The sequence below is a fragment of the Cyprinus carpio genome, chromosome B11 (assembly GCF_018340385.1).
Source record: "Cyprinus carpio isolate SPL01 chromosome B11, ASM1834038v1, whole genome shotgun sequence".
NCBI classification, from domain to species: Eukaryota; Metazoa; Chordata; class Actinopteri; order Cypriniformes; family Cyprinidae; genus Cyprinus; species Cyprinus carpio.
The window spans coordinates 1,520,048-1,545,976 of NC_056607.1; the positions used below are offsets into that span (position 1 = coordinate 1,520,048).

General features: G+C 40.6%; 1 protein-coding gene across 2 annotated transcripts in view; it reads left to right on the plus strand.

Annotated features, from left to right (window-relative positions):
- Positions 1-25,929, plus strand: part of LOC109050208 (plasma membrane calcium-transporting ATPase 2-like) — a 158,707-nt gene that overhangs the window by 59,956 nt on the left and 72,822 nt on the right. The window contains exon 2 of one of the 2 annotated variants that reach the window (XM_042733524.1): positions 25,064-25,620. In XM_042733524.1, the coding sequence (XP_042589458.1) occupies positions 25,422-25,620 (199 nt within the window). In that variant the 5' untranslated portion in view covers positions 25,064-25,421. Of the gene's footprint in view, positions 1-25,063; positions 25,621-25,929 lie in introns of those variants that run through there. The other variant, XM_042733525.1, reaches the window with a different exon arrangement.

A 25,929-nucleotide genomic window follows, 5' to 3' on the forward strand; every position in this document is an offset into this window, starting at 1 on the left:
TGAATCGGTTGCCTCTGGAAGTTGCTGTGGTGTGTGTTTGTGTGTGTTTTCCTCTTGGGGTCTTTACTGTGCTAAAGGTGAAATTACACTCATAATCTCTCTGGAAGCCCGCTATGCTTTCCCAACACGCTGTATTACAGCCGGCCAACACAACGACATTCATCTATTCTAAGATTTCTAAAATTCTCATTGCTCATTGATCGAATTAAGTTTTGGAATTAATAGGAGACTCTTTAATGCTAGTTGTGTTATTGGGTTTTCATTGCTCAATCATTTGAAAGCCCAGTGAAACTGAAGTACAGCATGTCCACAAACTCTAATGCAACGCACTAATCCAGAGCCCAGGGGCACCAGAGATTAGCTCGGATTTACCGCTTTCATGAAGGCAAAAATGACATTATGAATAGAAATTCATTGGCTAGATCAGCGTGCCGGGGGAGGATGGTGCAGCCGCACTGTATTTATATATCCCTTGCTTTAACGTTTCGCACTTTGATAAACTTACAGACAGTCCTCTGGTTTTCTGGTTTGCCGATGTGACGTCGCTCAGAGTAAAGGTACACTCACTCCTGTAAGCTCTTTAAAAATGCTGGAATTATGAAAGTATTAGAGCCAACTCGACAAAACAATGCAATGACATCTGCGCTGCACTTCATTAGATGAAGACAATAACCACGCATTCATAACAGTGCCCAGCTGAATGACGTATTGCCCGAACCCAAGGCTCTACATAACTCCACTCCAGTGGTGCCAGTTCAGTCAAAGGTCATTTGTTCTGTAATTGCGGTGGCATTCATAACCTGTATGTCTGTAACAACTGCCCACAATTCAAGAGAACGCAGAACCATCTGAGTCCCAAAAGCATCGTTTAACAGAGGAAGCACCAAGAGCCTATAATGCTGTCACATGATGGCTATTACTTTAGACAAGCTGTTAAGCAAAAGTGTTCAGTAAATCGGCCTTATGCCTTTCCTGGAAGCCCCAAAGGAGCAGACGCACTGAAAGTAGCTTTTGTACCTGCTCGCAGTATGATTAGAGGCATTTTTTCAGAGGTCAGATGTAAAAATACTTCCGTTATGTCATTGATGGCTGGAGTCTGTGACTAACACACAAATACAGGAGCTCTTTAGCTCCTATTATATGAATAATCCTCTGAAGTTATGAGTTTGCACTTTCTAGCCATCGCACAATGACTTGATTAAAGCAGTACTTACAATGTACCATATTTACACATATAAAACACACCACAGGGATATTCTGTTGGTTGATTGCATAATTACATTAATAACATTTACTATTCATAGGAGCACCTTTATAAGTCATTATTGAAATGACATATAGAATTCAAATATTTATTATATTCCACTATTAAACAATTAAATAGTGCCCTTTATTTAACCATTTAAAAAACCATGAAAAAAAAAATCAGATTAAAAAAAACTTTCAAAAAAGTGGCCAAGATGCAGCACTACATTTCATAAGAAGAACACTAAAACAATGTGTTGACAACAATTAAAAACATTTACAAATTAATTATTTCTTTAACTGCTCATTAATCAAGAATTTAAAATTGTTCATTAACACTAAGGTCTGCAACTTCAAGTTGTGTTGTAAATACATAATGATGTTTTACATACTACAGAGATGATGCTTTTAAGAAACATACAATAGAAAGCTGCTTACTTACTTGAGCTTTGAGAAAGCTGCTGTCTGCAGAAAGGGTCAAGGCAGCTGTATGAAGTAACGCTGCATCTTAAACTGTCCTTGTGAGCGAAATGAAGTTATCCATCTTGTGCTCATGTCTCTGGAGCCCTTGAAAGCGGGATGGTGTTCCTCCAGTCTGAATTAGTCTGGCCAGAGGTCAAGTGCTACCAAAGTAAATGCTTGAGATAATTTTGTGTTTACAAACCTGACCCTCACTGATGCTATTTATCACAGAAATAAAACTGTCTTCACGGTGCTGGAGCGTGAATTTTAATTACTTTCTCAAATCAGAGAGGGATAGAAACTCAGCAGGTATGTTATAAATATTAAATAACCAGTGTCTTGTGATTGTGACACTTCCCATCGCAGTTGTGCTAAATTGTGCAGAATTTTCTGGATCACTAAATGGTTGACTTTATATTCCTGATGCCTCATTTTGTTATTAATAATTTGATCTGTAAAAGCATAATTCAAGGCCCATCTCAGTGGATTCTAGTGCTTAAATGTGGCGTATGTGGGCATGTGGTACAGGGTCAGGGAAAGGTAACCATCTTTAGGACCCTCTCCAATGATCTAAAACACACTGGTGCTGCATGTCATCACATAATGTACTCTAAAGATGCGGTTGAGTTTGCTGTGTGTAAAAGATTAATAGCTGCTGGTCATGACCCTGTGTAGCAGCACAAATGAACTACTTCAATAAAGATCCACTTCTACATTTAAACTTCACAAGAATGTCCCTATGTGTGTGTGTTATAAGTAATGCTGCTCAATGTTTAATGACATAGGCCTACTGTACGTTCTTAATAAAGGTGCTGGGCTACATTTGTAACATTTGTAAAATTTTACATGATTTAATTCAAGATTGCATGTTGGGACTTCTGTTAACATGTCTGAGTTTTGAACCAGTGAACTGAAGTATTTGTGCGTTCCATGCATTTTTGTGCTTGTATTATTATTATTATTATTATTAAACAGTTATTGGAGTCAAATGTGAGTGGTCTAGCAGAATTGTGTGTTTTTTTGGGATGCTATCCTTGGAAAACAGCTGTCTATGTAGGATTTTATTTGAGCTTTTTATCACATCAAATCAGTATTCAGTCACACAGCTCTCTTAGTGGACTAGGACTAGTTGTAGGACTAGTTGATAAGGTCTAGTCTAATTAGTCTGTGGGCAACAAGTGAACACAATAAAACACCTTTTTACATTTGTGCTTTTTCATGCATTGTTTTTGGTGTTTAAATTTAGCTGAAAGGCCTGTAATTATTATTATTCTATTATTATTATTATTTGTTATATTATAATTTAAAAGTGGGTTCCATTGTGACAACTAACCCGATAGAGGTATAATGTGACAACATGCCCCACTGTTGGTGCAGTCACAAAAGGTCAGTGTTTGGGCTGAAAACAGTTTGCCGCATACTGTATATAAACTCCTTGAGCATTTCCTGAAAATAAGCACTGAGTATTTTTTGAGCATCGGTCGGGTTCGTACTTGAGCACATCTGGCTTGTGAGTGACCTTGGATTGAGCGTTTCTTGTGTTCAGCACACAGCACACATCTCTGAAGCCTTCACATGTGGGTGTGTTACACAGGAAGATGTGAAGCTGAGCTTCCTAATTTAGCACAGCATTGTATGATTCAGCTGAAATGCGTGCGGAGCATCGAGGAGCAGCTGAAATCAGGCTCACGATAAGTAAAATACACCTCGCTTTCCAATAATAGCCTGTGACATGAGGAATATGTGTCATTGTTGGAGCCAGAGGCCATGGAACAAAGATAATTTGGATTAGAGGCTTTATAATTATTTTCCTATTGTGCTGTCAGAGAGCTAAATGATTTAATCTTAATGCCAGTCCATTAATAACCTGCATTTAACGTAACATAATTAGCTGAGTGATGTGTGCTCGCTGGTGAGGCGGCGGGCGGGTGAGGAGGTGAAACAGGTGATGACTCACAGCGGGAGGAGATGTGTGGGATTGTGGGACGGAGATTATGGGGTGGGTGAATGGACCCTTGGGCTTGATGACATCACTGGACTGACATACAGTATATGTGTGTGAGTGTGTGAGCATGTCATTCCAAACTCATACAGTATTGTTCTTTTGTACAAGCTGCTCTTTTTCATACAGTAAACGATGGCATGATTTTCACTACATTATACTTCCCACAGACGTGTAGGTGAATAAATAATGACTTCTCAATGCTGGGTACATTTGCTTAGTGGTAAACACATGTACAGACAGATGAGCCATGGTGCTGACACTAGAGACACAGGTTTGAATCTGCCCTGTTGTCTCTGTGCTGTGGGGTTTGCTGCACTGCAGCCCTGTGGTGCAGCATTGATATGCGGGGGCCGTCCCGATTTCACAGGCACATACTCCATCTGTCCTGCAGCAGAACTCACACACACACTCACGCTGATCCCGTATGTGGTGAAGGGTCATGAGGACATGATCAATTTGTCATGATGCTTAGAAACATACGTATATTGCCTGTGGAGCATTGCATTCTGGATCTTGACCTGATAAAGGCTCTCTGAATGATGCACTACAGTACTGTCTATTAAAAAAAATATTGAGATTGATTGCTAATGAATTTATCACATTTTTTTTTTTTTGTAATTTGTATCATGTAATATATATTAAAGATTTTAAAGATTTTTTTATAAAGAATTTCTAATGCTTTTGAAAGAAGTTGTTTCTGCTCACAAAGGCTGCATTTATTTGATCAGAATACAGTAAAAACAGTAATATTGTAAAATATTAAACAACACAATATTATACAATATAAAACTGATTTCTACTGTAATACTGTATATGCTGAAAAGCTGAATTTCCAGCATCATTACTCCATTCTTTAGTGTCACATGATGCTTCAGAAATCTTCTTCATCGTTACCTCCATTGTTTTCTGATCGCGGGAATGGCGATGTGATGTTGAATGACATTAGGGGTCTCACTTGAGAGCCCCAATCACCTCTGAGTAGTACAAACACAGCCAATGAGAACTGGTGAGTAGAGTTTGTTTGCCAAGCTAGTTGTGGCCTAATGGTTAGAGAGTCAAACTTGTAACCCAAAGTTCGGCAGGGATTGTAAGTGGGGCGAAAGAATGACCAGGGCTCTCTTCCACCTCCGACTGACGTGAGACCCTTGAGCAAGAACTGAACACCCAACTGCTCCCCGGGCGCTGCAGAAAAAATTGGCTTCCCACTGCTCTGGGTGTGTGTGTTTGTTCATTACTCACTGCTCTGTGTGTGCACTTGGATAGGTGAAATGCAGAGCACAAATTCTGAGTATGGGACACCATACTTGATCACATGTCCTTTCCTTTCCTTATTCAGTCAAGTCAAGTCACCTTTATTTATATAGCGCTTTTAACAATACAGATAGTGTCAAAGCAACTGAACAACATTAATTAGGAAAACAGTGTGTCAATAATGCAAAATGACAGTTAAAGGCAGTTCATCACTGAATTCAGTGATGTCATCATCCAGCTCAGTTCAGTTTAAATAGTATCTTTGCAATCATTTGCAATCAAGTCAACGATATTGCTGTAAATTAAGTGTTCCCAACTAAGCAAGCCAGAGGCGACAGCGGCAAGGAACCAAAGCTCCATCCGTGACAGAATGGAGAAAAAACCTTGGGAGAAACCAGGCTCAGTCGGGGGCCAATTCTCCTTTGGCTAGATGAAACCAGCAGTTCAATTCCAGGCTGCAGCAAAGTCACATTGTGCAGAGGACTCAACAGGTTCCTGTGATCTTGTTGCTGTAGTTGTCTGAGACAAGGTCTTTACAGGGGATATGTATCCGGGGCTCATCTAGTTGTCCTGGTCTCTGCTGTCTTTCAGGGCTGTAGAGGTCCTTTCTAGGTGCTGATCCACCATCTGGTCTGGATACGTACTGGATCCGGGTGACTGCAGTGACCATCTGATCTGGATAATACAAAGGAGCCGAGGTGAAATCCTGGCAATTCAGCTGTTACAAAGATTGACAATGCAGATGTTGTGACGCAACAGCGTGTCAGCGATAAATGCACTTGCAAGAATGTAACCTACCCAGCTCCCCATGTAAACCACATAGTCCTTTATACCATACCAGTATGCTACCATCACTGTGTTGTCCGTCTAGATCAGCATGTGCTTGACCTGACGCACTGGCAACTCCAGGCAATTGATATGCCATTGCTGCCTGGTGAACTGAGTCTGATTGTCTGAATGAGCCAGCAAGTGGCCTGGGAAGCACTAGCCAGGCTCCCAAGCTTTGTGTGGCACCAAAGAGACAACCAAACTGCCTGCTGAGTGGCAGTGAGGAGGACCACTGAGGCGCAACTCAGGAGGAGATGCATGCCCAAGTAAAAGCAGTGAGTAAAGAGTGACTCTTATCTTTTCCATGGATGCCACAAGAAAGCAAAGTGTCCTTGAAATGCAAGCTCTTGGCATGTGGCAATAGGAGTGGATGGGGAAGGAAGCAAGGAGGCACAGCATTGCTCACTGCCAGACTACACCCAGTATGACCCAAAGACTGAGGAAATTGCTCTTTCATTGAAAATTTGGGTACCACTGGCCATTGAGCCAGTGGAAGAATGGAAACAAATGGAAACAAAGGATTCTCCATTTGGACCTCCTCTGGAGGAAGAAGTGATACTATCCACAACCTCTTGATAAATATTAGCTTACCTCCATCTCTGTGTTGCCTGTCTCAGGGCGCCTTTGCTGTCCAATTGGCAGGTATGGCAGATGGGGCCATCTAGTGATGGGGTACTTGGGCTCACATTTGACATTTTGGACATAATTTTCCAGAGTACAGAAAATTCCATGTTATGTGTTATTCCACTCAATCTTAATTGGTTAAAAATGACTCAAATTGGACTCAACAAGGTGGAATCTGACCCAACACTCAATGGCACACAATGTGCTGGAGGAATGGGAGGTCGATGTGGACTGACCTGGCAAATGAGCGAGTCAGTGGTAAACAGACCTGTGTACCATTACCTCAGACACCTGTAACTGACTGTGCAGGATTGGCTCATGCAGAGCTTGTGTCCCGTGTGGATACATGCATGTGTGCTCCAAAACATCTATAAGTATGAATGAAGCTGTGTTTGTGTACCAGCTTAAACATATTTTAGGGACAAATTTGTATCCAGAAGTGACCTAAATATCTGACAAAACCTCCTTTTGGGGATGTAAAACAGTATAAAAATAAAGTATCCCCCCAGCCCCTTTCTGTTAGGTAAGGTTTAGGTTATACAGTAGTATTTATAACTAGCTGTATATTAAACCAATAGAAGTCTCTGGAATATCCCCATTTAGAGTGTTATATAGTGACAGATCAGAGGTGTGCTCTAGGTAGGTTTATCTGTTTAGTAAGGGTTAACTCAGTAGGTGAAGATGGTTTGAATGGAGTGTGGATTCTTGATGCTGTTGTCTCTCTGTCTCCAGAGAGAGAGAGAGAGAGAGAGAGAGAGAGAAAGAGAGAAAGAGAGGGAGGGGCTCAGAGCAGTAAGATCTATTCCTGTATTCCTCTTTTATTAACATGTAGTGTATCTACAGTATTTTGTTCTTATGTTTTTTTTTAATTACTGCAGATCGATTTTTCCATCCATCCATCTGTAAAAAATAAAATAATAGTAATAATAAAATAAAAATTAATAACATTTGGATAAAAAAAATCTACTTTTAAGTCTACTTCTAATAACAATATCAGAATGGTCGAAGGATTGTTAAACTGCTGGGTTAATGAATATTAATAACATTTTCTGCGTTCACTTGATTTGCTGAAACTAAAACAGGGACAGTAGTTGGTTAGTGCCAGCCAATGAGATTGGTGTTTGTTTATAAGTTCCACCATCTACTGAAGGAACCATTTTCCTTCTACTGATAATACCGATTTATGAATAATTCTAAATGCTGCTAACTGCTAAAATATATTTCTGCATAGTATTTTGACAGAGATATACGAATGAAAATATTATTTTCATTCAGTGCATCAGTTCTGCATGGTATGTTAGAGTTTGACTCTTTCGCTCCATCTGTCTAATGTGTGAGAGAAACACTGAACACTTTCAACCAAATCAACAGTGTGACGAGTGGGGTGGGGCCGAGAGCTGTGGGAACGGAGCGAGGTCGGTGGAGTTAATGATGATGAGTGACACCTGCGCTACTCAGCGGTATTGACCCCCTCAGAGGAGCTCCGGAAGGATAAAAGGAGGTGTGACGACAGTGTTGGACAAGAGAGGACTAGGCCTGGACTATTTATGTTGTTTTGGTTCTGTTTGTGTGCAGCAGTCTTCCGAGGGGGGCTGTCGCACTATTTTCAGGTTTGTCTTTATTTTATTATAAAATTGTGTTTAAATGTTCGACGGTTCCCACCTCCTTCTTCCCCGAACAACAAACTTTGTTACAAACAGCAAGACAGGCACCTTCACACTAGACTTTACACTGCGTCAAATATGCTGCGCACCTACTGATAAGAATTGAAAAAGTGTGCTTTAATTAGCGAGTGAAAATATATCTGTGTTAAACTTATACTTAACCTCTAACTCATAAACTGGTGAGTGAAATCTAACAATTTATTAGCCAGGGGGTAATGTTATACATTGTTTAGTCACCCGCCATTAAAGTTTAGTCACATGGTAGTCGCAAGTTATTTATTTGCATTGTAGAAGGTTGTAGATGCAAGTTTGCAGGACAGTGCAGAATAAACATGAGAGATACATTTACTACTAGAATATTATATACAGATGATGATTGGAGTATAACATGTTTAAAGTCATCAATGAGCTTTGTTAATGATAACTGGTTCCATGACTGCACTCAAATTCACTCCACAGGACCTATTCAGGCTGCTGAATTTAAGAACTGAGTAACAGGCTAGTAGGAAAAATCAAATTTTATACTAAAATAAATTTCCTTAAGTAACAATTAATTAATGTTCCTTTATAAGACTATGGAAACATACAAACCCGATTCCAAAAAAGTTGGAACACTGTACAAATTGTGAATACAAACAGAATGCAATGATGTGGAAGTTTCAAATATCAATATTTTATTCAGAAAACAACATAGATGACATATCAAATGTTTAAACTGAGAAAATGTATTATTTTAAGGGAACAATAAGTTGATTTTAAATTTCATCTCAAAAAAGTTTGGACAAGGCCATGTTTACCACTGTGTGGCATCCCCTCTTCTTTTTATAACAGTCTGCAAACGTCTGGGGAGTTTAGGAATAGGAATGTTGTCCCATTCTTGTCTAATACAGGCTTCTAGTTGCTCAACTGTCTTAGGTCTTCTTTGTCGCATCTTCCTCTTTATGATGCACCAAATGTTTTCTATGGGTGAAAGATCTGGACTGCAGGCTGGCCATTTCAGTACCCGGATCCTTCTTCTACGCAGCCATGATGTTGTAATTGATGCAGTATGTGGTCTGGCATTGTCATGTTGGAAAATGCAAGGTCTTCCCTGAAAGAGACGACGTCAGTATGGGAGCATATGTTGTTCTAGAACTTGGATATACCTTTCAGCATTGATGGTGCCTTTCCAGATGTGTAAGCTGCCCATGCCACATGCACTCATGCAACCCCATACTATCAGAGATGCAGGCTTCTGAACTGAGCGCTGATAACAACTTGGGTTGTCCTTGTCCTCTTTAGTCCGGATGACATGGCGTCCCAGTTTTTCCAAAAAGAACTTCAAATTTTGATTTGTCTGACCACAGAACAGTTTTCCACTTTGCCACAGTCCATTTTAAATGAGCCTTGGCCCAGAGAAAACGCCTGCGATTCTGGATCATGTTTGATATGGCTTCTTTTTTGACCTATAGAGTTTTAGCCGGCAACGGCGAATGGCACAGTGGATTGTGTTCACCGACAATGTTTTCTGAAAGTATTCCTGAGCCCATGTTGTGCTTTCCATTACAGTAGCATTCCTGTATGTGATGCAGTTCCGTCTAAAGGCCCGAAGATCACGGGCATCCAGTATGGTTTTCCTGGCCTTGACCCCTTACACACAGAGATTGTTCCATATTCTCTGAATCTTTGGATGATATTATGCGCTGTAGATGATGATAACTTCAAACTCCTTGCAATTTTTTCTCTGAGAAACTCCTTTCTGATATTGCTCCACTATTTTTCGCCACAGCATTGGGAGAATTGGTGATCCTCTGCCCATCTTGACTTCTGAGAGACACTGCCACTCTGAGAGGCTCTTTTATACCCAATCATGTTGCCAATTGACCTAATAAGTTGCAAACTGGTCCCTCCAGCTGTTCCTTATATGTACATTTAAATTTCTGGCCTCTTATTGCTACCTGTCCCAACTTTTTTGGAATGTGTAGCTCTCATGAAATCCAAAATGAGCCAATATTTGGCATGACATTTCAAAATGTCTCACTTTCAACATTTTATATGTTATCTATATTCTATTGTGAATAAAATATAAGTTTATGAGATCTTGTAAATTATTACATTCCTTTTATACTCACAATTTGTACAGTGTCCCAACTTTTTTGAAATCGGGTTTGTATTTTATCAGATTCAAAATACCTTGAACTTTTATTTTTTTCTAGAAGAAGTCCTGGCTGCTGTAGCAGTATTTAGTGATGAGTGACTTTTTATGAGGTCCACACTGGTTTCACGGGTGTATATAATCAAGCACCTCACCATGCAGTCTTCATTTACAAACATTTGTGAAAAAAGGGTCATGAATACTGTGATGCCACCTTTGCAATAAGTCAGTTCATGAAATGTAATCTTGGCCAGATACTCCAAAGTCATCTGTAAATAGTATTAATGGAAAGTAGAAGTGTTTAGGAACAGCAGCAACTCAACCATGAGACAGAGCAGATCATCGAGTTGCTGAGGTGCCTGGTGTGAAAAAGTCGCTAATGCTCTGCTGATTCTATAGCTGAAAATTTTCAAACTTCCACTGGCATTAATAATCCTCTCAAAAACTGTGCAATGTTTTTCTAACAATCACCAAGTACAATGGCTGGAGTGGTGTAAAGCTTGCTGATGATGGACTCTGGAGCAGTGGAAACCTGTTCTGTGGAGTCATGAATCATGCTTCTCTGTTAGGCAGTATGATGGGTCTAGTCTAGGTTTTCTGGATACCAGGAGAATGTAACCTGCCCGACTGCATCCTGACAACTGTTCTGTGAAGTTTGGAGCAGGAGGAGGGATAATGGTATGGGGCTAGTTTTCAGGGGGTTGGGCGAGCCCCTTCAAATCATAATGATTTAGCACACCAAGACATGGAAGTCCGTTTTCTATTTCACCCTGCGTTCCATTTGGAAGGGCTCATCCCTATGGCCTAATTCCTTCAAAGGGTTTACCCTCCGGAGTGAGAGCTTTGAAGGGTTGAAGGGTGTAGGGGACCAAACAAGTGTTTCTTGAAGTGCCCTTCATCATCCCACACCCATATGTAGGCACTATCACCATGGAAAGATTCAGCACAAAGAAACATGGGGGGCCGAAGTGACCATCAATTGTACCCTTTGAAGTCCTTCATTCCGAAGGGCCCTTTGAAGTGGCCAGTTTTGAGCACTTTGGTTTGGAACGACCCTTCAGTATGGCGGCCATGATTGTTTTCACTCCGAAGTGCATTTCAGAGGGCGTTATATCCTATTTGCACAAATTAATGTCCATAAAAATGAGTTCTATGTGGAATCAATCTATCTATCTATCTATCTATCTATCTATCTATCTATCTATCTATCTATCTATCTATCTATCTATCTATCTATCTATCTAATCTTGTTCCCATCTCTTCATGGCTCTCTCTCTCTGTGTTCTGCAGGGTTCACTCCCTCCCTCCTCCTCCTCCTCCTCTCTCTCTCTCTCTCTCTCTCTCTCTCTCTCTGTCATTGTGTTGTGTAGTATGGTTGAGGCTGTGTGTGTGTGCGTCTCTTGGTACAGATGCTGAAGTGTGATTTCTCTTCTTTGTGACTCACAGTGTTGTGGATTTGACATGATCGTCTGGTTCAGTAAGTAAAACTCACCAATGCTACTAGTGCCGCATCGTTTTACAGTTAATGCATGTCTGCGGCGGTGACCCTCAGTGCGGCGTGTAGGAACGTGGAGCAGCTGTGCTGAAATACATGTGTGTGTCTCTGTCCTTCAAATGCAGAAGGTTGGCATGCTGGCAGGTGGGGACACATTAGGTTTCTCCCCGTGTCTCAAACGAGCCCGTGGAGCTCCTGACCAGTGTCACAGCTGTTTTTTCTCCTCTGAAAGCTCCAGTTACAGTTGAATGGGATTATGTCAAAGCTCTCTTGCATGGGTGCCCTAAGATCAGCCTGAGTGCAGACAGATTTTGCTGCCGAGCGGTGACGGGGACGGTTCCTGACGCTGTTGAGTTAAACCGCTTCAGAGTAAGTCAGGCGGTGTAAAGTTTGTCATGCGGATGTAGATTTTTGACACAGACAGGGAAAGATGTTTTGCGGTGACTTCCAGAGTAGTAGCCTCACTGCGGCAAACAAGTTTTGTTTTTTTTAATGTGGTTGATAGGCTAGGTGAGAACACAAGGGGGATCTCATCTGTACCGACATCAGTGACATTGACAGTAGTGCTGTGGATCATTATGTACTAAAATCTTAGCTGAAATGTACTATTACAGCAAACTTGTTATGAAGATAACATTGCATGTTGAAAACATTATATTGAGTTTTTATATAGCATGTAATATCTGAACAGGTTAAGCTGATTTCATAAGTGGTAGACAACTGCATGCTCAGCATTTTAATCGTGCAGTAGGTGTCAAGTGCTTCAGCTGTAAATGTGTGTCTGCTGTAATTACTGCAGAAATTGACTTCTGCTGCTGTGGCCCGTCCTTCATCATGCCCGGCAGCGGGAGGCTCACTCATTACCCACGCGTGTGGGGGTGTATGATTTTATCTGTAGGGGATCAGGTTAGTGCATGTTGCATTCTGATGCGTCATCCCCGCGCACATGTGCCGGACGCTCACGAGCCCACAGCTGGGCTGTGACAGACAGAAGTGCAGCCCGCGGTGCCGGATCGTCTGTCACACGGAGTGTACGCGCCACCGATGAGGTCAAATGGTTTGCGTTATCCTGGAGGGATCTTTTTCTCTTTTATTCACAGCTTGTCTTTGTGTTTGTGCACAGAGTACAGTATTAATCATTAGCTCAAGCACTGCAGGGTTTTGAGTGGGTGGGGGGCAGCTTTGTGATCTACCACCATTCAGTACAAATAAACCTGGCTAAGGCATGCTTCATTATTACAGGCCCACAATGAATCGCTGTTCCATCAACTCTGTAAAAAAAAAAGAAATGGATGCATTTCATATCGTTAGGTACATTGAAGCTCTAAAAGACTGGAAATACAGTGCAATGCTGATCATTATACATTGATTGAATTGTAAATAGAAATAGCAGACATACAATAATCTAGCTTTTTCGCTATTAGGCTTCATAATGTTAAACTTCAGCATGTGTCGTCCTGAAGTAGGGACCCTAGAAACCAGAACATCTCAGAGACTTTCAAGATAGATAGATTGAAAACACTTAATCCTAAAGTATACTTTAACCATCTGATTTGCACGTACAACAGCGCATGCGCAAGGTGACTGGCAATATGCACAGTGTTGTACTGTACATTAGTTGAAGAAGAGTGCAATACAAAACAAAATAGAAGAAGAAAAACACATATCATATCTTTTGCTTCATTGTTGTTCTAACTTTGCATTAAATGGCAGATACTTTATTTTCTTTTTCTGTCTTTTAGAGCGATTGTCCTGTGAATGACATGACTCAGCGCTGCCCTCTGATGTCTGGGAGAGTATAAAAAGCCATTGTACTGTGCATGTGTTGCAGAACGCAGAAAATGAAGTATACCTGGACCTTTAGAAACCACCTTAACAACAGCTAGAGACTAAAAAACCCTCAGAGCACATAGCCACTGCATAACAACATTCTGGCACAGTGGCAGTGAGTTCTGCACACTGTATGTCCTGCATTTTAGTCACATAAGTGTTTCAGGATTTAACAGCAGTCGCTTTTGCAAGTGTTATTTTCATAGATCACCTTATCACAGCACAGCAGCAGATGTTTGGCAGCTTCTCCCCTCACACACATCCCAAGATGCTGTTCTTCACATATCATCAGCCTCAAAATCACGTGTTCAGCTGCAATCCTACATTCTTGCTGATGCGTTCAGCTCTGGTTTGACACATGAATGGCATGTAGTTGTTGGGATCTCATAGGCTCTGTCCCAAATGTTGCACTTGATCTTGTGTTGTTACAGTGAACATCATTTCCCAGCAGGATGCTCACGAGCGCCCCCTCAAGTGTCCTGTAGTCGAGCCCCACAGTGGTCCACTACATTTACATTTACATTTACATTTAATCATTTAGCAGACGCTTTTATCCAAAGCGACTTACAGATGAGAACAGTAGAAACAATCAGATCAACGAGAGAACAACAACGGTATACAAGTGCTATGACAAGTCTCAGTTAGTCTAATACAGAACACGTAGCCAGGGTTTTTTTTTTTTTTTTTTTTTTTTTGAATATGATAGACAAGAAAAAGAAAAGGTAAGTACTAGTATTAGTTGGTTAAGTGCAGGCAAAAAAGATGAGTCTTTAGATGTTTTTTAAAAAATGAGTAAAGACTCAGCTGTTCGAATTGAGATCGGGAGGTCATTCCACCAGCTGGGCGCAGTCCAGGAAAAAAAAAGGTCCGTGAGAGTGATTTTGAACCTCTTTTGGGATGGCACCCACAAGACGTCGTTCACTTGCAGAGCGCAAACTTCTGGAGGGCGCATAAGACTGAACTAGTGAGTTTAGGTATGTTGGCGCCGTGCCAGTGGTCGTCTTGTAGGCAAGCATCAGTACCTTGAATTTGATGCGAGCCGGCTACTGGTAGCCAGTGTAACCTGATGAGGAGAGGAGTCACATGAGCTGTTTTTGGCTCATTGAAGACAACCCTCGCTGCTGCATTCTGGATCAGTTGTAGAGGCTTGATAGTACATGCAGGAAGGCCCGCCAGGAGAGCATTACAATAGTCCAGTCTGGAGAGAACAAGAGCTTGGACAAGAAGTTGGGTGGCTTGCTCTGACAGGAAGGGTCTAATCTTCCTAATGTTGTATAAGGCAAATCTGCAGGACCGGGTCGTGTGTAGCAATATGGTCTGTGAAGCTTAACTGATGATCCATCACAACTCCTAGGTTTCTGGCTGTCCTGGAAGGAGTTATGGTTGACGAACCCAGCTGTATAGAGAAGTTGTGATGAAACGATGGGTTAGCTGGAACCACCAGCAGTTCAGTCTTAGTAAGGTTGAGCTGAAGGTGATGGTCATTCATCCAGCTAGAAATGTCACTCAGACAGGCTGAAATGCGAGCAACTACCGTCGGGTCATCTGGTTGGAATGAGAAGTAGAGTTGAGTGTCATCAGCATAGCAGTGATAGGAAAAGCCATGCTTCTGAATGACAGATCCTAATGACGTCATGTAGATGGAGAAGAGCAAGCGGTCCAAGTACTGAGCCTTGAGGAACCCCAGTAGTAAGTTGTTGTGACTTAGAAACTTCACCCCTCCAAGACACCATGAAGGATCTATCAGAAAGGTAGGAGTTAAGCCACTGGAGAGCGGTTCCAGAGATGCCCATCTTTCTGAGGGTGGACAGGAGAATCTGGTGATTAACAGTGTCAAAAGCAGCAGACAAGTCCAGCAAAATGAGAACTGAGGATTTTGAAGCTGCTCTTGCCAGTCGCAGGGCTTCAGTAACCGAGAGCAGGGCAGTCTCAGTTGAAGCAGGGCAGTCTCAGTTGACTCACTACCCCACAGCCTATGCGGCATTACGTCACCAAAGCGTGGACTTGGGGCCCGAGGGCTTAGAGCATTGCATTTTGTTCAATGGCAATGAAATAGGCAGACGAATTGGTTTGTCTTCTGTGAGTAAACCTATAGCAGAACTATTCACGCAAAATACTGTTTCATAGAGTACCTTGTAACTTAGTGAGATATGGGTTCAGAGCAGCTGCCCAAACACTGTCAGCTTCACGTGAGGATGAGAAACGCTTTCACATGTCCAGTATCAGTACAGTAGCTGTCATGTTAGTCTGTAAATGAACTGCATTGCTAATCTCTCTTAAACTGCCATAAATCATCATTTATCATTTATGGTACATGATTCACTGAATGAAATATGATTCATGCAGCTGTTGTATAATACTTTATTAATGGCATTTGAACAGCAGTCCTTACTGTGAAGTCATACTGCAGTGAGATGAAATGAAGTTATTCGAGCCATTAGAAGTTATGTGAAACCTTTACATTGCAAAAACTGTGCTTGTAAGTAAACATTAAGATTAACATTTATGCGAATGCCAGATGTTTTTATTGATAGTGATTAACAGTGCATCCAAGGTGTACATAACCAGTATGATCATTAGGATTCAGTTTGACACAAGCAAAGGTTGAATGCTTGCGGCTATTTTATAACGGCTGACCATCTTTACACTTAAAGGGTGCATAATATTACCACAAGAGTACATACAGTATTACTATCGTAAGGGTACAAATTACTACTCTAAGGTGCTAATATTCACCCTTCAGGCTAAAGAAGGTACAAAGGTGTTTCTTTTGAGGGAACTGCCCCAGTGACAAGCTGTTAACAGTCAATAGCAAATACAGAGGTAAATGTGACAAATCTCTAGTAGTGCAGCTTCTGAACTAAATGGATTCGTGGAGTTAAATAGCATGAGGAGATGAATTCTGTGGACCAGCTTGGACAACATATTTAATATTTCATGTGTTTTTCAGATCTGCGTGCGTGCTTTTACACATTACAGTACACGAGGTAGAGAGCACCGTTTGCATAGTCAGCCCTTCAGAAGCTGTTCTGCTGTAGAGACGCTGGATCAATACGTCAGTCCTCAGACGCCCCGTCATGCTTTCCCATCTCATGTATTCTCACCAATGGAAAACAGTTTTGCAGTTCTTCTAGAAGCATTGAGGTTACACACTTTATATTTAACCAAGGCTCAGTTGGGAGGAGAACGACTGACAGATGATTATTGACAAGTCCTGCCCACTTACTAAAACACTAGCTTCATTAACCAGAGAGACTCTCTGGAACATTTAACATATTTCATTGCATTACCTGTATCAGCCAGGAACACGTCCTTGATGCTTGTGTACTGTCCCAAATCAAAAGAGCCCACCTGAAGTCTCAGCAGAGCACACTGCACAGAATATCCCACAATGCAATTCAGGCCGACTTGATATATTTCCAGTGTGACAAATGAACCAGAAATCATGATGCATTCCATTTCAGAGCCCTGATTTAAAAGGGGCATTCCCCTATCTTCTATCTTATGGCAGAAACAAGCTTTCATAGCCTATTGATTCACTCACTACTTAAAAATAAATAAATAATACAAATAAACATTAGACAGTCTAGTGTATACTACATTGTATACTATATACCTGTACCCATAGTAATGCTTGCCTTAGCAAACAGCAGTGATGAATGTGCTATGGTTATGTCAGTCTATATGAGATGGTAAATATGATATTTTGATGAACTGTATTGGTAATTTTTGCCATGCAGCTAAAGTAATGTGTACAGTATGGACTACTGATACAATGCTCTTATGATGCTCTGTGTCCCTTTTGATGCATCTTAAGCGAATGGAAAAGAGCAGCAGGCATATTATACAAAAAACCTAGTTTGTGTTTCACACAAGAACGAAAGTCATGTGTGTTTGAGGGATTTTTGAGTGAACTGTCCCTTTAAGAAGTGGATGATTTCTGTGATCAGAGATGTTGCAGCATTGCAGTAGTTTATTCAGATGTTTCTCAAGACTTGCATTTATACATTTTGAATTACTTGAACTCAAATAGATCATCTGTTCTTCCCATTTACTTCACTGACAGAAATCAGTCCATGCCAGCTGTGTTTTAGATGCAGCTGTTCGCATGTCGAATTGAATTGATTTTTCTGGCAAACCCGAAAGACATTTCGCCCCCTCACAACACTGTGAGCGTCCTCCCATGCAGCCATATCTGCAAAGCAAAGGTGACATCCTCTGCGGTAGATCAATATGCACCGTCAGCAGATAATGGAGCCCTGGGGACTCGCAGCGGTGGACTGCACGCGGTGGACCTGCAGACGTGACATCTGAGAGGGCTTTCACTGAGCGTAGCTGCCGGAGGTCCCCTTCCAGAGAGACTGAGGGCAGCGGGGAGTCATGTGTGTGGCCAGGAAGTGACATGTCATCTGCTCTCTCTGAAACGGATCCCACCCATCGCATTAAAGGGCAGCGCGCCGCAGCTCCGCTCTTCAGCTCATTCGAGCGTGCATCTTTATGCATTTGCATTCATTCCGGGTCTAGATGCTTTTCTAAATAAAACTTAACAAGAATGTTTGTCACACGAGACAAAATATTTTAAATCCTGTGTCAGTGCTTGCAGGTTATTCTAATTAAAAACCACCACTGTTCTCACAACATTCATTCAGCATTAACGCTCTTTAAAAGTCATTTAATGATCCTCAAGGAGAGCAGCCCTGCTCATAAAAAAGACACTGAGATTAAATATGGTGAAGAAACCTATTTTTAGGACCGTTAAGATTTTTCACATTATCTTCATGACCACCCAGCTAGTCATGAACAAGCCTATTATTTAAAATGGAAAAACTTAATTATTACATATTTTTGTTTAGTCTTGATTAACGTTGTTTTTAAATTTTGTTGTTGTTCATTGTTAATTCATGTTAGGGAAAGCTTTAATATTAAAAATCAGTCGTATGTGTAGAAATGAACATTAATCATGATAAATAACTGCTGTATTTTTATTTATTATTATACACTACTGTTTAAAAGTTTGGGGTCTATAAGATTTAATTATTTATTGACAGGACACATTAATTTAATCAAAAGTGACACAGTGAAGGCGTTGATAATGTTACAAAAGGTTTCTATTTCTATATATGGCTTTATTTAAAAAAAAAAAAATAAATAAATCACTATTTCCACCAACATATTGTGCAGCACAACTGTTTTCAACATTGATAATAATCAGAAATGTTTATTGAGCAGCAAATCATGTGACACTGAAGACTGGAGTAATGATGCTGAAAATTCAGTTGCACATCACAGAAATACATTACACTTTAACAGATATTCACATACAAAACAGATATTTTAAATGGTAATAATATTTGATCAAATAAATTCTTGGTGAGCATAATTTCATGTTAACTAAAACATGTTAAACAAATATAGTGTTGGTTGCGGTAAAGTCAAACCTCACTGATCTGTTCAAATCTTTAGTCAGAGTAAAAATAAAGTTGTTGATCACATGCCAGCAATTTAGTATCTTTCAACTGAGATGATATTGAGTGATGGGGTCCGACTCGCTGTTCAGATTCATCCCAGAGCTGTTCAGCGGGGTTCAGGCCAGAGTGCTTCTGAACTACTGGAACAGAAAAAGCAGCTTCCACAAACTGCTGCAGTGAAGTTAGAAGCACCAAGTTCTCTAGAACGTCACTGTATGTGTACACCTTCACATGTTTGGGCAGCTCTTTCACCAGCGCTGGCATTGAGAGACAGGATGCATTAAGGTCTTGGCGGCAACAAAGGGCGATTGCTCAAGCCGTGGTTTGCGTGCAGTCATGTGAGAGACATGGCGTGTAATATCCAGCACTCTCCGTAAAGGCCTGACAACCCCGGAGCGATCCGCGGCGACATTCTTCAAAAGACCCTCTCTCACCATGGACAAAGAAGGACTCTTGGAAAGAAAAGGCAGCGCGGCTCGCAATCTCTTTACCCTTCACACCAAAATGACTTCCAGCGGCACCCTTTCATCCACAGCTATTTGTTTCAAAAATAGTCCCGTCTGTAGGGAGATCTTCACATTCACAAGATCGCAGCACAATTAGAACTTGCCACGCAGACAAAGAAAACCTTGAATTGTGTTTATGGAAATATCCAAAGTGTGTCTGAGATAATGTGGTAGTGAGCTCTTTGTATTTCTAAAGAAATCGTTTAGCCACAAATTACAATTGCGCCGTCAATTACTCGTCTTCGTTTCATAAAAGAAGAAATGGTAAAGATGCGCTTTTCTAATTTAATGTGATTACACAACCCAGGCTTGCCAAAAAAAAAGTGTCTATGTTGACATTTCATCAAAATGACATTATGTTGCAAAATGACATTTTTCGCCACACTTGTGCAATGAGTGGTGCTAAAAGCATTCAGTTTTATCTGAAACAGATTTACATGAATCTGGTAATATTTTATCATGTTGGTTGTTGTACGTATTGTGGCAGTTCTATAGCATTTGTAAATAACTTAGCATCTGCACATTTGCAACCATGCCAGTGTGTCTTGCTTCTATGAGTTTTGAGCTTTTATCGTGACTTGTGTTTCTTAAGTGTAATGCTGCACCGGGTGTGCTATCCAGCAAGTTTACCACATCAGAAAAGCTGATTATTTGATGCAAATGACAAAATGTATAAGTTTACAAATCATGCACTATGGTAAAAGAGTTTTGAGCTCTTATTCGATAATCCGCCCTGTTTTTGGAAAAAAAATAAAAAATAAAATGTTTCTGCAACTGTTGTTCATTTCTGCAGTGAGTTGCATGTAGAAGTAAGTTTCTGGAGTTTGCAGAAATGCAGGTAGAGGCATATTTTTCTAGTGAGCCTGTGTTATAGACAGTTACAATGCTGAAGTGTTTAAGCTTTAAAAATGTTCTTCTTATGACTCGCGCAGTATGTTTCAAGTCTGTATATTCCAAGCTGTCTTATGTCTATATTCTTTGTAACTGCATGACAAGCAGTGGTCAGTACGATTCTCCAAATGTTAATTCATTTTGGGGTGAAATATTCCCTCCATGTTCAGGGAGGAAGTGAACGGCGCAGAATGTTCTAGTTTCTGTATGTTGACACTGCAGTGTTGAAGAGATTGCTGTGCTCTGTCTGATTCCACACTCCCCTCTCCACTCGTCATTACCGCCATCATTATGTCTCTCCTCATTTCACATGGTGCAGGGTGCGTCCTCACCGCCTCACTCCTTCTGCAGATTAGCAGGGGATGATGATGCTTTCTTGAGCAGTATATACTGCACAGTTACAGGCTGCATGTATATCTATCTATCTATCTATCTATCTATCTATCTATCTATCTATCTATCTATCTATCATCTATTTATTATTATTTTTATTTTTTTTGGCCAAACATTTAGAACAGTATGATTACCATATTATATTTTGATGCATTGATTTATATTTAAACATAGTAATTATCAAAAACAATTTTAGGCAACTGTACTTGATATTGCCTCACTTTTTGATATTGCCTCACAAACTGAGCAGTAAAATGTGACAAAACTAGCAATTTGTAATGGTAAACCACTACTCGCTGGAAAACATTGCTTCCTTTTATTTAGAACTACAGTCACATTACTGAGAAATGCAGTTAAAATAGTGCCGTTGTCCAACACTGCAAAGTGCACAGACATTATAATGTGTCCCATACTGACTGATTTCACATGTAGAGTAGTGCTTAAACTAACAATTACTTTACATCTTCATGTTCATTTACAATTAAATGTGTCTCATTAAATAATTACAGGTCTACATTAATAATGAAAATGCCCGCACTTCCTCGGGTTGCTCTAGCATGTCAACTATTATATTACTGGTTTGAGGATGGCTTAGGAAAGAGCAGCTACCGAGAAGAGATACTGATCAAAGAGAGGAAGCAATAGACCTTAGTCGGGATAGCACCATATTTCATTTTTGAAAGGAAGCAAAACAAGGCTTTGAAGGATGGAAGTACAGTACAGTGTGTTCAGTGGATTGTATGGTTCATCTTCCCAAAAAGACGCTTTCAGAAATCGAACTTAAAACAGTTTTAAAGTTGTACGTTTTGAGATGTGATCAAGCGTCTATCTCTAATAGCCATATTTTCATCTGTGCACAGTTCAATGGTATCGATCCTGATGAAAGTCTGCAGTTGGAAGGATGCTACTAGAAAGGATGTTATTAGAAATGCTAGAACACAAACACGCACATTCCTGTTGGCTTTTGGACGATGCATGGGCTTCGGGGTTCGTCCCACACACAGAAATGTGTTTCAGCTCCTCTGACAGTAATCAGCGCATATGATTATAAAACTTTACTGTTTTAGATGCAGAAATCAGGTAATCAGTGTAAATAATCCTTGTTCTATTAATAATTACATATTAGTTAAAGGTGATATTTTATCTTCAACAGTACACGTCCAGATATTTGCCATCTCTCATTAAACTGTATTGCTTTTTCAAAAGAACTCATTTATAGTAGACCGATATTATATAATGGAAGCCACCAGTATCAAATAATAAATTAACTGTAATTAATAAGCATGCTGAGTTATGCTCAGACATTTGAACATGTCCTGAACTGTTTGAATAACTGCTAATCAAGGCAGCTTTTGAATGTTTTGAAGGCACTTTTATGTGTGAGCTCAGCTATATATATAGCCGTGTGATTAGACTGCTGTACAGGTTTATGTTCAGTCATAGAATGTCACATTAGAAGCTGTGGAAGCCTGGAAGAATCCTCCTGTACTGTATATTATTCCTAATAAAGGAAATTTCTTGCATAAGTTTAGAGGACTTCCTAAAGGTCTGAAGTTTCAACTTGTAACTTGTTTTGCGCCGTGTTTACGTTCTGAACACATCATTTGTCTTTGTCAGTCTTATTCTTTGCTTTCATAAATCAAAACATAATTAGACTCGGAGTGCAGGTGCTGTTTGGGATGGTTTGTCACCTCATTTACAGCGATAGCATCTTGTGCTGATAGCAGTATCTTCCTAAAAGCATTGTTGAAATATTGCGCATGGAGTTGTAGTGCTGTTGGGTAGTCTGTTCAGATTATGCACAGTGTTGTTTGACAGTGAATACGTGAGCGAGGATTTGTCACAGCTGCACCTGTATTATCACCTGTAGTACCTTCTGGAGGACTTCATTATGCCTCCCTGAGAGACATTACGTTGATCATCATCGGCACAGCTGGTGGAGCTGGTGTTGGGAACAGGGGTGGATATTGATTAGTGGTGAAGGCCCGTGGAAAGCAGGCCCATCCCACCGTAACTTCAGTAAGAAACATGCCCTGCTTGGCAAAATCATGCTAGAGAGCGTCACTAATACATGTTTGGACAGAAATGATGGTGCTTCATTCATAGAGGTGCTGTGTCATGACTGATGTGATGAGTCATTCCCTATAGTAATATATTTAAAATACATTTATTACATTCTAAAAGTGTAGTTCAAGTCTATTGACATATTTGCTGACATTTCGCTCAAGTCTTACTGATATAAAAATGAAAATTAAACTTTACTTGGAGTACTGCTTGTGCACAATGTACATGTCTTATTATCTAGCCTAAAATGTTTTTTTAATATCGCTATTGATGAGGATTGAATGATCTTTGAATGATATTGGTCATTAAATGCGAGATATTTAAAGTGTGCCTGAAGTATTAAAGTGCATTAAGCACAAAATTAGTTGTTCCAATTTAGCAGACTTGAAGTTTACCAGTTTAGTATACCAAAAGTACAACTGCGGGGTATTTTTATTAATTTTTATTTTTATTATTAATATACACTACCAGTCACCAAAGTTTTTGAACAGACAATATTTATAACGTTTTTTAAAGAAGTCTTTTCTGCTCATTTATTTGATGCAAAGTACAGCAAAAACAATAACATTTTGAAATATTTTTACTATTATAAATAACTGTTTTCTATTTTAACATATTTTAGAATGTAATTTATTCCTGTCATTTCAAAGCTGAATTTTTAGCATCATTACTCCAGCCACATGATCCATCAGGAATCATTCTAAAATTCTAATTTGCTGCTCAAATTCATCATTATTATTATTATGCTGAAAACAGCCTACTAAAAAAAAAAAAAAGTTTTTGTACATTTTTCGTAGCCTATATTTATCTTTCACTAGGGCTCACTCTTTAACACATCAAGCTGGAGTCTGGAAATACAGGCAGAGTGTTCTGACACACAGTTACATGTTAATTTGCTCCTGACAAAGACATTCTCTGAGAAAAATGCAAATGTTTCTCTTTAGAAATGGTACTGATTTTCTGTCCCAGCTGTTTAGTCTTCCAAATAGATTCAGTCAATAATCGTATGTCTTCTGATGAATTATGGATGGGTCAGGTTGGTTTAGGTTGTGTTGGTATATAGCTAGTGTGAGCTGTGCTGGGAAGCTACTTTAAAATGAACTGTATAAACTGTATATTTAGTAGATAGTCTAAAATTGTACATAAAGATTTTTTTTTTTTAAGTAGTACAAGATACTAACCAAAATAAGCAAATTACATGGAAGCTATTAAATAGCTGTTATACGCATTTATCTTCATATACCAGATGATACTTTTTAATTGGGCAGTTACAGCATTAATTAAAACATGTCAGTTGGGACAACTTCATTTTGACTCATGAAAAGAGGACAGAGGGGCTAAAATCTTTTATTTATGAGAGCACATATGATCATAAAGCCTCAGCTCGTTCTGTGGTAAAGCTGTCAACACATCAACATGATTCAAAAGGCAGCAATGTAGTGTTTTGTCATGCTATACCATTTTTAAGTTGGAAACAGTAGCTTGTTACTGGAAAAGTGACACTATTTTGAAAACCACTGAGCTACTGTTACACTGCTGAAAAATGTAGCAAGTAGCGTCATTGCCTTCAGATCACTACTTCCCAACCATGCTTAGAAAAGCTGCAGTTTCCAATGCATTTAACAACTATTTGTGGCTTTGTGTGATTTCAGAAATTGATAAATGTGAGATTTGCCCTACAGGATGTAGCAGCATTAGTTAGCTGGTGTTCAAATGCAGCACAAATGCATTAGTGTGGATGCATTATATAATTCTTTACCATCACTAGCTCCCCTCCAGCTAACCTTGCTGCAGTGTGGGATGCATTGCCCGCATTTCTTGATAGCGTTAAGTTCTTTGATGCACTCCGCAGTCTCGTTCAGATCACACGAGCAGTGTAAACGCTCACATGTCCCTCCAGTATTTACATGGCTCTGTATTTAGTCAGAGAGCGATCAAAGCGCAGCATGCCACAGCTATGCATGTGACGAGGAGAATCACAGGAATGGATGGACACCCCCCACCTCTGTGTGCGAGTGAAACGCAGATGCGTTGACGACACATTGCCGTGCTCTCCTAGCAGCTCTCTCACTTTTGTGCTGCTCGCACCTATGAGAAACACTCATGCTTATCTCTCCCTCCCTCCCTCTCTCTCTCTCTCACTCGCTCACCCTCCCTCCCCTTCTGTCCTCCTCTCTCTCTGTTTCTCTCTCTGTCTCTGAAGGAGTAATGGAGCGGATCACCATGTAGACAGCTGCCGTCGGGAAGCAGGTAGAATGGGAAACCACGTATGGAGAGCCGTCGGTCTGCAGCCGTGGTGAGCGCAGACGTCCTCAGGACCTCAGCTGGGATCTCGCGGATGGCTGTCGCGTAACGCAGAGGAGCCTCTCATCAACTGCGGACAGGATCTGTTTTCTTCTTCATCCTCCTCTCTCACCTCCTGTTCTCTCCTGCATTGCTCTCGTTTTTTTTAGACACCTGTTCTCCAGCCGCACCAGGGACTCCTTCTCTGCCCCGTGCAGCGTTTTCTCTATTTTTCCCATCTGCTTTGAAGAAAAGCTACCAAGCAATACTCAGCCACCATGGGGGACATGACAAACAGCGATTTTTACACCAAGAACCAAAGAAACGACAGCAACCATGCGGGGGGATTTGGATGCTCGCTCATGGAGCTGCGTTCCCTCATGGAGCTCAGAGGAACGGAGGCGGTGGTCAAAATTCAGGAGGACTACGGAGGTGTCGAGGGACTGTGCCAGAGGCTGAAAACCTCGCCGACAGAGGGTGAGTGTGCACTGTCTCATGCCACCGTTACAATCATCCCGCATGAACTCGCTCCGAATGGTGACACTCTTTCAAATGCTAATCATTTCCATTCCTGTATGCTGTGAGATCTCTTAGACAGGTTCTTCCCCCTCAGACCTGCTGCTGATGCTGGTTGGCTGTCTTGCGGAGTTATTAACTAGGATGTGTCTCCCAGGCAACAGCACAGGGGTCAAACTAAATTTGCTACTTTGTACAATGATAGTGTTGCTGGGTAGAAGAAGCTGTGCATGCTTGTAAATATGGTTTTAATTACAGATGCAATGACTA